Below are 13408 nucleotides of genomic sequence, written 5' to 3' on the forward strand. Positions count from 1 at the left end.
TACAGGTTCAGTGTGAGGGCTGCTGACAGAGGGGGCAGGGCAGTTTGGAGGAAATGGAAGCAGGATCTTCATGGATCTTCTCATTTTCTCCTCTGTTCTTATTCAGCAAAACACTTCTGTGCTAAATATGTTCAGGCTAAAAATCAATTACACACTTTCTTCATAAAATTCACCTTGTGCACTTTGAGTTGCAAAGCTTCAATTTGGATTCATGTATGGATGCAGGTAATTTGCACTGGTGAGTGTGATGATGCTTATAGGGTATCGCTCTGAGGGAGTGTAGGAGGCTGGTCCCAGTGGATAGACCCACTACAATAAACTACATTACACCACTGAGGGCAATGACAAGCAGCATACTTTACTATGTTCCAACCTCAGTTCAACACATCATCCTTACAGTACAAAATGACAGTGCTACACAGCCTGATAATGTCTGACAGACAGAGGCACCCATGACTGGACCACCATACACTGATGCAGAAGTGTAATTCCACCTTATCCTTGAAGCCTAAAGGATAACTGTGGACAAGTGTTTTTTAAGCCATGAGCAAAAGGTGAGGATTTCTCACATACAAAGCTGTCAGTGTGAAATGAATGATAGGCCGTGACTAACACCAGCCATGACCCCAGGGCTCAGCCTGGTTTTAATACTGTTTTGAAGCTTTTCATCTTATTTAAGTAATTACTGAGATAATATCCCAAACCAAGGTTATTATTTTGGCCAAGATTATCATACTATTAAATTTTGCTATCAGCACATGCCTAGCGGTGCCTCTTAAGTCTACTTTATGGCCTCAGATATTCAATTTGGTTTCCTTTTTATTAAGATCCCCATTAGCTGATACAGCGCAGACAGCCAGTCTCCTGAGGTGAGAAGATTAACAGGCTCTCATACTAATCCTTACAACCAAACTGCTGATCCCACAGACAGCCAGGCTCCGCTCGTATGTGAAACACAATCACTTCATTCAGTGGTACAGTTAATCTAAAGCTCCATCCTGGTGACACTGGTGTGAGAACACTGAGCGTTTCCAGCTCACACAGTGAGATAATGTCAGAACCTATAGCCTCACGGAGCATAGAGGAAATATGACCTCACATGCAGAGTGAGATGAAGTGCGTGGCATAAAAATGATGGTGGATTCTTTATTTTGTTCAGGCAGATTGGAGTCTCAGTTATGCAAACATTTCTCAGACACAGAGCTGCTCTGCAGGCAGAAACAATTAAACCTCCATGGATGGAGCCAAAAAAACTAGTTGGCAAACAGCTGGCAGGAATAAAAACTTTCTAAACACATTCAGATTTTCTTGGTTGGGATACTGACAAAATAATGTTGTTGCCACCATGACAATGCTCTGTCTTTTGAATGCTTGTTTCCATGACAACATCATCAAACAGTCTATTCTGCAGAATTTCTTGTATTGTGCTTATTACCAGCTTTCAGTACTGGCCTCAGATCCAGGAGTCAAATCTACATATTGGCCATCGGTTGTTTCAAAGCCACAAGGTCTGGTGGGGGGGGCGGTGCCAGCCCTGAAGCGTTAAAGTCCAGTATCCTGACTTTTTGGTTAGATCATATTTATTCATGTAGTGGAAGCAAACACACGACCGGAGCCACTGAAATACACCATATACATAAGTGTGTACATCCATCCAGTAGCTTAGCCAGAGCCAATCTCAGCTGACATTGGGCGAGAGTCGAGGTACACGCTGGACAGGTCACCAGTTGGTCGTCAGTCAACCTAACACGTCTTTGGACTGTGGGAGAAAACCAGAGTACCTGAAGGAAACACACACACCTGCCAGTCACAAACCTAATGTTTTATTTATTCTTAGACACCAATAGAGACAACTCAAGTTTTTGTTGCACTTTAGGTCAATTCTGGATTTCGTCTTGCAGCAATATGTTTTATTCATCAGTTGGAGTGAATTCTGTTGTTCTGTAGTTGCTCATATTAGCTGAGTTGTGTACCCTCATGTGATCTGAGTTGGTTCGCTGGTGGTGAAGGTTTTTCATCTGCAATAGACCAGAGAGACTGTGGCTGTGCTGCAGTGACAATGATGTCAACACAGAGTGAGGACTTGCTGGTTATGGCTGGATGGTTTAATAGCCCAGTGTTAGCTGGTGCCTGAAATTATTCTCATGTGGCAAGTTGCTTTCCAAGAGAGTGAGAAAGGTTCAAATGAAAGGGAAACAAGGAATACAAACTGGATTGGTTATTGTCAGCTCACATGTTTTAATGAGTTTATGTGTGGTTCTCTGTACAGGTATCTCTGTAATCTTGGAAGCAGGTGTGAAATCAAGTCAAAATGTAGACTTCTTGTATGGAATGAGGGCTTTTCAAGCGTTTAATTGTTCATTATATTCCAGTACCTCTAACAGGTAAATCTTTGCAGTGTTAAAAATGCAACCAAACCTTGAACCAGGGATGTCAGAGATGTTAAGTTTTGATTTGAGTGCTGACAGTTCTCCCCTGACCTTGGAAACAGCAGTTGAGAAAACAATCTCAGCTAATGGAATAAACATTTCAGTGTTTAATCCTCATTACAGGAATTAGCAATCGAGCGTCCTTGCCTCGTGCTGCAAGGTTCACGCTAATTGGCTTTCGAATATTGAAATATTTACTTTTTTATGTCCAACAGATTATGAGTGTAATGTTTTTAATACAAGAACACATAATGATTAAAAAATGCATATTTACAGTAACTAAAGTGGAATCATTTGTGTCTCAGAGACGTGGTTAACACGTGGTTAAAAACACCAAATGGGTTCATCCCTTTGTGAGCATGAATGTGCTCCATGAATTTATGGTGTGGTTTTACTTTGAGATATCCTCTGTGCAGCGTTGATAGTTCGGCCTGAAGCTACAGGAAAGCTTGTGGAGTGTGGAGCATTTTAAGGCAATATATTATGATGGCCTATATGTCTGGACTTCTTAATGAAGTTACTCACTGTGACATTTACATGCACTGTAAATACAGTGGGTATGATAATATGTTCACACCTCTGCTCTGCAGTCAACCTTACGTCAGGTCATGGCAGGTGGACAGGAGGTTGACCGCTGCCTTCACGCCCTGTTTAACTGTGTGTCATACACTATGAAGTCATATGTAAAATATGCATATTTCATGTTCCATTATTTCTGTTCATGTTCTTGAACACCCCACAGCTTCAACCTGCCTCTAACCTTCAAACAGCACACATCCTATTTACATATTAAAGGCCTCTACTCTGCAGAAACAATTTGGAAGCACTGCGTCTCTCTCTCTCACCGTACTTTCCTTATTTGTTGTCATGTTTAAATCCAGTTTTTCATTTCCCCACATTTCATTTTGCTATTGTCTTGAAAACAAAACCCCTTTTCCTTTTGTCTGCTGTCTCTAAGTCTTTCTTTCTTCTTCATCCCTTTCATCGTCTCCCTTTCTTTCTCAAGGTTTATTTTCAACATTGCCAGCCAAGAAAAAGAATCATCACTGTTGTGTTCATTATAGTTGGAGGATTAAATTGGGCAGCCACTCCAGGATGTCTCTGTTATGTTAGATAGACAAGAAAAAGGAGAAGAAATGAGGAAAATTGCTGTAAAGGAAGGTTCATTTTTACTTAAGACAAGCATATTTAGGGTGCTTAAAACATATTAAGACCTCAGCGCATAATTTCAAAAAAATTCAAAAGACTCATGCATCATTTTCCTGAAAAGCTCCTGCAGTTGGCAGACTTTGTGGTTGCCATTGTGCTTATGTTTCTCCAATACCAACAAAGTTCAAACAGTCAAAAGATACCGTTCCACTGACTCAACTCGCCAGCTCAGTCTTTCTCTTATCTGACCCTGCTGCTCAGGAGCAGTCAGGGCACCATCATATCATAATTTGGTTTTGGAAGTCTCCTCTTCTTCCTCCACTACCCTGCCATCTCATCTTTATTGCCTCTACCTCTGCATTCACTCCTCTCTCCTTTTAGTCTCCCAGGATTTATAAGCCTGTTAGAACCACTGTACTTCATGCCTCTTTCTTCTGAGCCATCTGTCTCCTGCTCATCTCCTTGATCATCCCCTTCTTTCACCTTCCCTCACCTTTCCACTCTTCTGTCTTTGGAAGCTTCTAAATACAACAGAGATCCAGCTGATGAAAGTGCTTTCTCTCTTTCACTCGGTCTCTGAAGGTGTGGATGTGTGGTGGTCGGATGGAGGACATCCCTTGCTCCAGGGTAGGACACATCTATAGGAAGTACGTCCCCTACAAGGTCCCCGGTGGGATCAGCTTGGCAAAGGTAATTCATCACACTGTGTGCCTCCACGGTTCATGACGAAGTACAATACACCAGATCAGTGACAGATTTTTTGTATACTGTAACAATGTGGTTCAGTGTCAGTGTAGTGCTGTTGCATCATCTCTGTTAAGTCCGAGTCACAATGGATTACTGTAATTAATGTAACATACTGTAAGTAGAGCTAATCTGTAAGACTGATAGCAGTGCTAATCAAAGAGTATTGGATCTCTATTTCCTATCTAAAGGCTGATCCATTGCTGCCTTTTATATCTATGTACCCAAAGAGATTCATTAACAGTAACAGTCATTAGTAAACCACCTGTCCAACATCCCCTTGAACTTATTATTTACTCTCAACTGTTTTCCCAGGCTTAGTAATAGTAATGATGACTATGACTGTCATTACTATTACACTTACAGTGTGTACACCATGCAAATGAATCATGTGAATCACTTTGGACCCAGTATCAGAAGATATACATTGTTAAATAAAATAAACTCCTCAGGGACATCCCTTATTGTCTCTTACCATGTATTTATGTGAAATACAGTTCTTTTAAACTAAAGGGCATGTTCATCTTAATATTTTTTTATCATGTCTAAATGTCCATTGTCAGGTGTTGTGGAGCTTTTAAATGGAACTGACTGCAAAGCTCTTTGACAACAACAATGCAGTATCTTGCTTTGCTTATTATCGCTCATTTATATTTGTAGTTCTTCTTACATTTATTGCATATCTTTTGGAAAAGTTCTTATCAGGTTTCTTGATTAAAGAAACAATAAACGAAACAAAATCCAATTATACCCTTGCAAACTGATTTGAACTGATTTGAACTGTCTCCAGTATTCGCACACACACACAAGACTCGTCAGCATTTAAATTACAGTTACATTTAAAAAACTAAACATTTGGCTTTGTGCTGTACTGAAACATGGTTTTATGTGAAACCAAATATATTTCAGCTCAGGAAATACTCAGGAGTGGGGAGAGAAAAGTCATTTAATTTTTTCATGCATACACACACACACACACACACAGCACAAACACTGTAAAAACAACATCTGTGAACTTCACTAAACAGTAAGACTGAACTAAAGCAGGTGTAACTGAATATATCAGCCAACAGACACATAAACATATTTGCGCACTACACTCATGCAAACATATATACTACACACATAAACACACTTAGCCCTAGTGTGAGCTCGTCTTTTGCTGGTGCAGTGTAACAAATGGCAGCGTTTTTGTTTCCCACATCTTTTACTAAGTACTCTCCTCTTTCTCCTCCATGTACCGGAGCACTTTACAGTCAGCTCAGCACCCACTAACAAAAGACCACCAGATGAGAAGCAGCCGTACGCAGTGTGTCTACTATCTACAACTTATAGCCTCTGCAGGTGCAACTGTGAAGAATGAGCTTAAGTTTCTTTGTTCCTTGTCTTCTTCAAAGTACCCTACACAGAAAGGGAAATTATCTAAAAGTGCTAAATCATCTGGGGTGTAGCTGAACCCTATTCATTATGCATGCCTCTGCCGCAGCCTGAAACTTGGCTCGGTTTGGCTCAGTATGCAACTGAAAGGCACTGGCCTTTGTTTTGGCTTTTTTATTCTGACCAACAGTCTTTAGACTGGACCTCAGTGGAATCCTGATAGCTCTGAATCAGCCTAAACTTGCAGATGAAGGAGAACATTTACATAACATTTTCTAAGAATTAATTCACTCTTCGTTCTCTGCACCAATTTGAAACCACTGTTTCATTATCCAAGGTTACACATCTTCATTTTCTGTCATTTAAAAGTTAAAAGTTTTTGTTTTTTTTAATTGAAATGCTACAGTACTCCGACTAAAACTGCAGACCAACAGACATGGTCAGTTTGAATACAGCTGGCTCTAAGTTTTCACTGATGCAACAAAATAGCAAAACACTGCAGTCATGTTGGGTTATTCCATGGCAAAGCTAAGAAATGGGCAAACTCCCTGAGGCCAATCTACAGTGGAGCCAGCAGACTATGTAAACACTTATGTTAACAAAGCAGTCCAGTGTGGTTCCACAAGATCATCCTCACTGCATGGGACTGAGGGATTTTGTGTTTATTTGTGGGCGGCTCATAGACATTCTGTGAGATTTGGGATGCCTGCTAGGAAAAGTAGGCTGTTTAGTGAATGAATCCATCCACCTGACTCTCTTTGATTTGATTTCAGAACCTAAAGCGTGTGGCAGAGGTGTGGATGGATGAATATGCCGAGTATGTCTACCAGCGTCGGCCCGAGTACCGCCACCTGTCAGCGGGAGACATGACGGCGCAGAAGGAGCTGAGGAACCGGCTCAACTGCAAGAGCTTCAAGTGGTTCATGAGCGAGGTGGCCTGGGATCTGCCCAAACACTACCCACCGGTGGAGCCTCCTGCTGCTGCGTGGGGAGAGGTAACAGCTAGGATTTATCCTGAGAAGTTGTACATCTGTGACAACATCAATCAAAATCTGCTCAGCAAATTCCATCATTTCAGAGATGCACTGCATATGCTCTAATACACACCTGACTGACAGGTGCATGGGGGAATGCAGTCAGCTGATAATAAGGTAATGAGCTCCCAACCCCTGTCAGTTCTAATACTTTGAGTTTGTTCATGACTAATGGAGGTCCCCTACCATCTTAGTATTTCAGACAAAAAGACAAACATCAGAGACAATAGAGGAAAACAATTTCAAAGGCAGAGGAAATGAGAATAGAAATGTATAAAGTCTGTTCCTTAGCTAAAAGCAAAGTTTTTTATTTTTGTCTTTGTTTGAAAATGTCAGTGATTTCTACAGCAACTTATACTTTTTATGCCTAAAAGGAGCCATGTCCCTGAAGCTGGACACACACAGGGGAACAGTATTTCCACTGCTGATACCACCAGCAGAGTTAACATTTATTGCTGTGTATGAGGATTGGCTTTGGCTGTGGACTGATGTATGGGCACCACAAACAGTGCATGATGCTATAAAGTTCACTGGATACAAAGGTGACCATCACAAGGCACATGCCATGTTCAATTCAACAAAGGATTTTTGACTTATAAAAGATGAATTACTTGTGGGAATTCTCCAAGGTGAATGCAGAAGGGTGAATCATGCTGGAGATAGTGATATCAGAATTCCCAGTGGTGTGTAACAATAACAGTGATGAAACATGTTCGCAATAACACACAATTTTTTTCCTTCTCCTCCCATAATCCACAAACGGTGTGGACCGAACAGGCCTCTGGGCCCTTGAAAGGAAAGTGCACAAAAAAGGAAGTAACAGCAAACTGAACAACACAGAGCCCTCCACAAAGTACACATACATCTGTGTATGAAAGACAGAGCTGTGATTGATGTATTGATTGACATGTGTCCAACTAAGAGTGGATATGTAATGGTTTACCTTGTGCAGAGCAGAGCGCTCTCTGTCCTCTGTCCTCTTGACTCCATATGTTTCTGTGTGCATGTTTTTTAGATAAGGAACGTGGGTAGCGACATGTGTATGGAAATCAAACACTTTGTGTCTAGGGAGCCCCATTCGCCTGGAGAGCTGTGTGAAAGGCCGGGGTGAGGTGGGCTGGAGTCACGGACAGGTGAGTGTCATTCGTTATATTTTCTCTAGTAAAACGTCTAATGGACTGTACAGATATACAACATTCTCTTCCTGTTGCATGGCTGCAGTACTGCACAGAAAATACCATATCTGAAAGGAGCATAACCCAAGCATGAAGCAACGATTGTTATAAACTGATCACTGGGACGCCAAAGTAGTTCACTTTGTCCAGTAGTTCCATTCTAGTTGCCATGAAATTTGATACTGGTATATGTGGCACCAAGAGGATCACGTCTAAAGCTAACGACCAAACTCTCATCAGCTTCAGATGTACTTTGATAGTATTGTGAAATGACGTACTTGCTAATGTTTTCAAGCAGACATTTGATGCCCAATGTCCAGTGTTGGTTACAGCGCAGATATATTCTCTGCAGGTGCTGACATTTGGTTGGAGGGAGGATATCCGGGTGGGAGACCCCATGCACACAAGGAAGGTTTGCTTTGATGCAGTCTCCCACAACAGCCCCGTCACCCTGTACGACTGTCACGGCATGAAGGGGAACCAGCTGTGGCGCTACAGGAAGGTGAGGGAGGGGAAAGTGGAGACTTGTTGAAAACAGAGGCATTTGTTCTCTTCAGCTGCTGTTGTGGTTTTGTTTTGGTCAGCTAAGCATCATTTAAGCCAGTTAATGAGTCATTTCAACATTACTGTGGCTATCTGTTAACTAATTACATAAATGTGTGAGAACTTTAGGCCTTGCATAAACAGCAGACACAAGTTGCACTTCCCCAGTTTCTCTTCCGTTTCTTTGAAACCACAATGACATTTTTTGAGGGCCTAACCACTTCTATCACTGGACAATGGAGAGGTGTTTTTTGTTTGTTTGTTTGTAGTCAAAGGCATCTGCAAGGTTGGACTATGCACCATTATAAACAACGTAGAAAACCATTTCAAGGTCAAGGCTGAAAAACAGAAAACCTGAACTGACTGAACTTTTTTGTTTGATGTTGCACTGTCCAAGCAGAGTGAAGCTTCACCATTATACTGAATAGATCCAAGGCCTGTTGCAAGGACACATGTCCCTCACAATATCTAGGTCAATATCCAGAACCCCTCTAATACCATGAAGGATGTTTACCATGGTGAACCTTTCTTAGAGAGGTCATCATTGAAACCACATCACCAAGGAAAAAGGCGATGTGAAAAGGTTTACTTATTACAGATGAATAAGGCTTTATTACTGTGTTTCCTCCAGGATAAGAGTCTGTATCACCCCGTCAGTAACAGCTGCATCGACAGCAGCCCCAACGAGCGGCGAGTCTTCATGAACACGTGCGACCCCTCCTCCCCCAGCCAGCAGTGGCTGTTTGAGAGAACCAACGCCACCGTGCTGGAGCACTTCAACCAGGGCGCCAACTGAGGGCTCTGGACAGTGAGATGAGACGTCTTCCAAAGAAAAATCATGGAACAATGATCACATTTGATCAGGTTAGTGAAAGAATATTAGGTTTTTGTTTTACTCTGCTTTATAAGGAGCAATGCTGCACTTTGTATTTTCAGTTGTTGTTTCTGCATGCAGTTTGAGCTGCTGCAAGAAGATAACTTTGCCTCATTTTTGCTGTTGTGCAGATGAGAGTGGAAACTACAAATGAACAACATGCTGCTTTAGAAACATTCCCCGTGGTGAAGCAGTGATCCAGTGCAGTGGCTGAGAGCTCAGAGTACTGGTCAGACCACTCACAAGAACATCCACAATCCAATCCTACAGCTTGAACTTGTGATGAGGAAGGAGGTAAAATAAGACACGCTTGCCTGAGCACTAATGCTGCCAACAGTCAATCTATATAAACTGCAAAGCACTTCAATTCTATTGACTGCTTGTATTCTGTTCCTCCACAGGGTGGGAGAACAATGGTGAAACCTGATTGTCCAGTGGAAACCTCTAGAATTTACAAGAGAAAAACATCTGCACAGATGCTCCTTTCTTTCATTGCTGGTTTGATCTGTCAAACACAGACTGGATTTAATGGATGATCTTTTCTTTTGCCTCTTTTAACCTTGCCTTTTTCTATTGTTGCCTTAAGAATTTCCAACAACGGACTGAGTCTGCTCTTTGTTTTCATTTGTGGTACCAAAACACTTTTTAAAAAGATCTTAATCAACATGAACTGTGAAAAAGCATCAAACATATTTTGAACAGTTATTCCAGCGCAGTGTGCCGATGCACTGTGAGAATTTGTGTTTTTTCAGAGGAACATCTTGTACAGACTCATCTTGAAAATGCAAATATTTTTCTACTGCATAATAAAGCAACAAAATGACAAAGTAAGTCCTTTTCTGTCTAATGTCTGTCTATTAACAAGTGTTACGCTAAAATCTATTATCTACAGACGTGCTAATGTTGTGGCTGTATGAGTGTCACTCAGTCTGTTGGTTGGTTGGCAGAACAACTCCTGGGTGTATTACTGTGATATTTCATACAGACGTTCAGAGCCCTGGGTGATGCCCTCTCAGACAACATGGTGGAATTTCTTTCTCTGATATAAAGACAAGACTGAGCAAAGACTAAAGTACCAACACTATATTCATATTTTTATAAGAGGAAGAATGGTTTGAAGCTTGTTAAAGGCATGTTTGCCATGTCATGGAAAATAACTTTTTAAAAAGTGGAACTGAGCTTGGGTCATCAGAGCTGAAGACAGATGTCACCCACAGCTAATACATAACAATGAAACAAACTTTGTATAAATGATCATACAGTATCTGCTACACCCACAGTGTGCCCACTCCAGCATTGTGCATTTGACCACTCAGGTCCTTGACTCAGCACCTGTATATGAGCACAGACATCTTATTGGAAATCTGATAAAACTGAGGTCACACAAACTCATCATCTCGGCTCGGTCTGGAGATGAAACCTGCACAGCGAGCTAACATTTCCCCACAAAGGACAGCAGCTGCTGAGGCCCAAAGTTCATTCACCACTTCCACTTTTTTATTGACAGAGTGAGTCATCAACCTGAGTGGCAAATCCAATTCCCAAGTATGAGTCTGGGGATCTTATTGGATGTCTAATGCCACCAAGGTCAAACAAACAAACAGTGGAAGCCACTGCATAAATTGCCCTGACCTGGGTTTTTTGTTCGTGATAAGGGTAGAAAAATATTGTTTACAATAAAACTCCAGTCATCAAGCTTTTCATATTAGTGTGAATGCTGAACCATGTGTTTACATTAAACACCCCGCACTGAATACATAATACACATAGGCACAAATGATATTCCAGAAATCTACTTCAGAGCCAAGATGTACATGAGCCAAAACATTGCAACCACCCCGTCTTAACACGCTGTTGTTCCTTCATGTGCTGCCAAAAGAGCTTCAGCAGCCGAGGCATGGACTCTACACGACCCTTGAAGGTGCCCTGTGGTATCTGGCGCCAAGATGTTAGCAGCAGATCCTTTCAGTCCTGTAAATTGCGAGGGGCAGCTGCCGGGGGTATGTTGTTTTTTTCCAGCATATCTCTTGCCATTGGATCATAGTTTCTCCCTCCTTGGATCATTGGCAGTAGGTACTAATCACAGCTGCTGACCGGGACAACACACAAGCCTTGTCGTTTCAGAGATGCTTTGACCCAGGTGTCCGGCCGTAACAATGTGACCAATTGTCAGAGTGCTACACACAACCATTTCTCCAGCATCCAACACACGGACTCTGAAAACTGACTGTTCACTCCCATAAATAAACAAGCTCTATAAATCAGAAGATTTAATGATCTCTGAAATCTACAGCAGTGGGCTTTTCCACACAAGTCAGTCAAGTTTAAGAAATAATGGTGGACATAATCATTGGTTTCATTGCTCTGAAGTGAAATTAGGTTGAAGTGACGGGCTGGCTCATGTTTTAATTAAATGAGTATTTGTATTTTTATTCATTTCTGCTCTTCATTGTAGCATTTGAAAAGATATGTTTGATATTTTGACCACGCTAAACAGATGCAGAGACAATCAGAAGTGAATGGCAGGTAATCTTCACAATTACTGACTCTGGAGCTGTAAGTGTAATGCACTGTGTCGAGTCGGTTTTACAAAGGAAGAGAGACGCACGTCATTTAAATTCCATTTCTAACACATCCAGCTCCACATTCGCCTCCATCATATTATGACCCTGCAAATTGCACCCACTCTTTTTGATGATGTGTGATATGAACATCAGACAGCATGAAATGGAAAGATAGATGCGAGCTGGAGACAAAAACTGAAACAAGAAATGCTAATTGAATCCTGCCCTGACTGAAAAATAAAATAATTTTCCTCCTTCAGTGTCAACTTTTATCTTTTGTATCTGGAAAATATGTTTGCAGAAATAGGTCAGAATGAAAAGCACCTTATTAGCAAGTGTGTTAACCAGGGTAATAGAAGTATTAGTCGCATGTTGGAGATACGACTGAAAGAGTCCTCGAATGAAACATGACTCTTGCTGAAAATGAAAGTTTCCCTCTCTCTGGGGAGACGCTGGCTGCCAGCGTGACTAATCTCCAAACGCTCCTCCTGGCTTCTGATTGGCTCAGTCCAGGAATCCAGGAGAGGTGTGACAGGCCTGCTCTGCTCATAACCTATCAGCTGAGTAATTACAGCTAACCTGCTTCTCCACAGGGCTTCGCTGCTATAAACGGCCCTGCTGTCACACACTAATGGAAAATCACGGCAGTACTAGTGTCGCAGCGGCAGGCTCGGGTCACAGGGGACCTGGGTGGACGTATTGGGGTCAAATCCTTTAACACGCCTTGCTGTTTTAAAAGGCAGGTTGGAGTTGTTCTACACAGTTGCTTTTGATGATGTGACACATCCTCTGGCAACCATTTAAAGTAAAATTAAATCAGATTGTTTGTAAATTACATGGCCTGTGCTCTCCTTTAAGAAAAAATGAGAATGAAAAGGTAGAGATAAAGAGGTGAAGATATTTATATTTGATGGTTTTTTTTTACCAATTCAAGTCGGGATGTCATGACTTTTCCATTTGCCAGCAGTGGATTTGGGTATGGATGACATGCAGCTGCCCATCTTGTGGCATCTTGCTGGAGGCAACACAGAGCACTGCCAGGTGTCTCTTGCCCAGTGTCAGCTGGGATTGGCTCCAACCTCCCCCACAACCCTTAAACAGTAAGCGGTATAGCTAATGGATGAATGGATTAAACATTAGCTCTCATGCTAATGCATTCTTCTCATATGTATACAACTTGCACCTTGGTTTCTAAACAAGCAACAAAACATTGCTGACAAACACAAACACCAGCCGACCAGGTTTGGAGGCTAAAGGAGAGATGTTTCTTCAGAGACTTCTTTTCTATCACTAATTTTAAAAAATACCAACTCTAAATTTGAAAGCCACTTTGATGCAAATGATGTGCTTAATTCTAAAGGCACTTGAAAGCTAAAGATTCATGAGAGGCAAGAGATAATCTGCCACTTTTTAATCTGTATACATGAAGCTACAACAGATTTATACTGATCCCTGATCCCTCCTATCCTTTTGAAGTCTGATTTTGACATGCAATTGTTAAATTCTTGCTCCAAGTTAA

At 41.6% G+C, this 13408-nt stretch overlaps 1 protein-coding gene across 1 annotated transcript in view; it reads left to right on the plus strand.

Annotated features, from left to right (window-relative positions):
* Positions 1-10146, plus strand: part of LOC108899926 (polypeptide N-acetylgalactosaminyltransferase 10-like) — a 52261-nt gene extending 42115 nt beyond the window's left edge. The window contains 8 exon segments of the mRNA XM_018700668.2: positions 4161-4268; positions 6473-6694; positions 7749-7799; positions 7801-7866; positions 8261-8410; positions 9083-9315; positions 9457-9619; positions 9727-10146. Coding sequence (XP_018556184.1) covers positions 4161-4268; positions 6473-6694; positions 7749-7799; positions 7801-7866; positions 8261-8410; positions 9083-9247 — 762 coding nt within the window. The 3' untranslated portion in view covers positions 9248-9315; positions 9457-9619; positions 9727-10146.
* Positions 10147-13408: the final 3262 nt, after the last annotated feature.

The sequence above is a fragment of the Lates calcarifer genome, linkage group LG20 (genome assembly GCF_001640805.2).
Source record: "Lates calcarifer isolate ASB-BC8 linkage group LG20, TLL_Latcal_v3, whole genome shotgun sequence".
Taxonomy (NCBI): domain Eukaryota; kingdom Metazoa; phylum Chordata; class Actinopteri; family Centropomidae; genus Lates; species Lates calcarifer.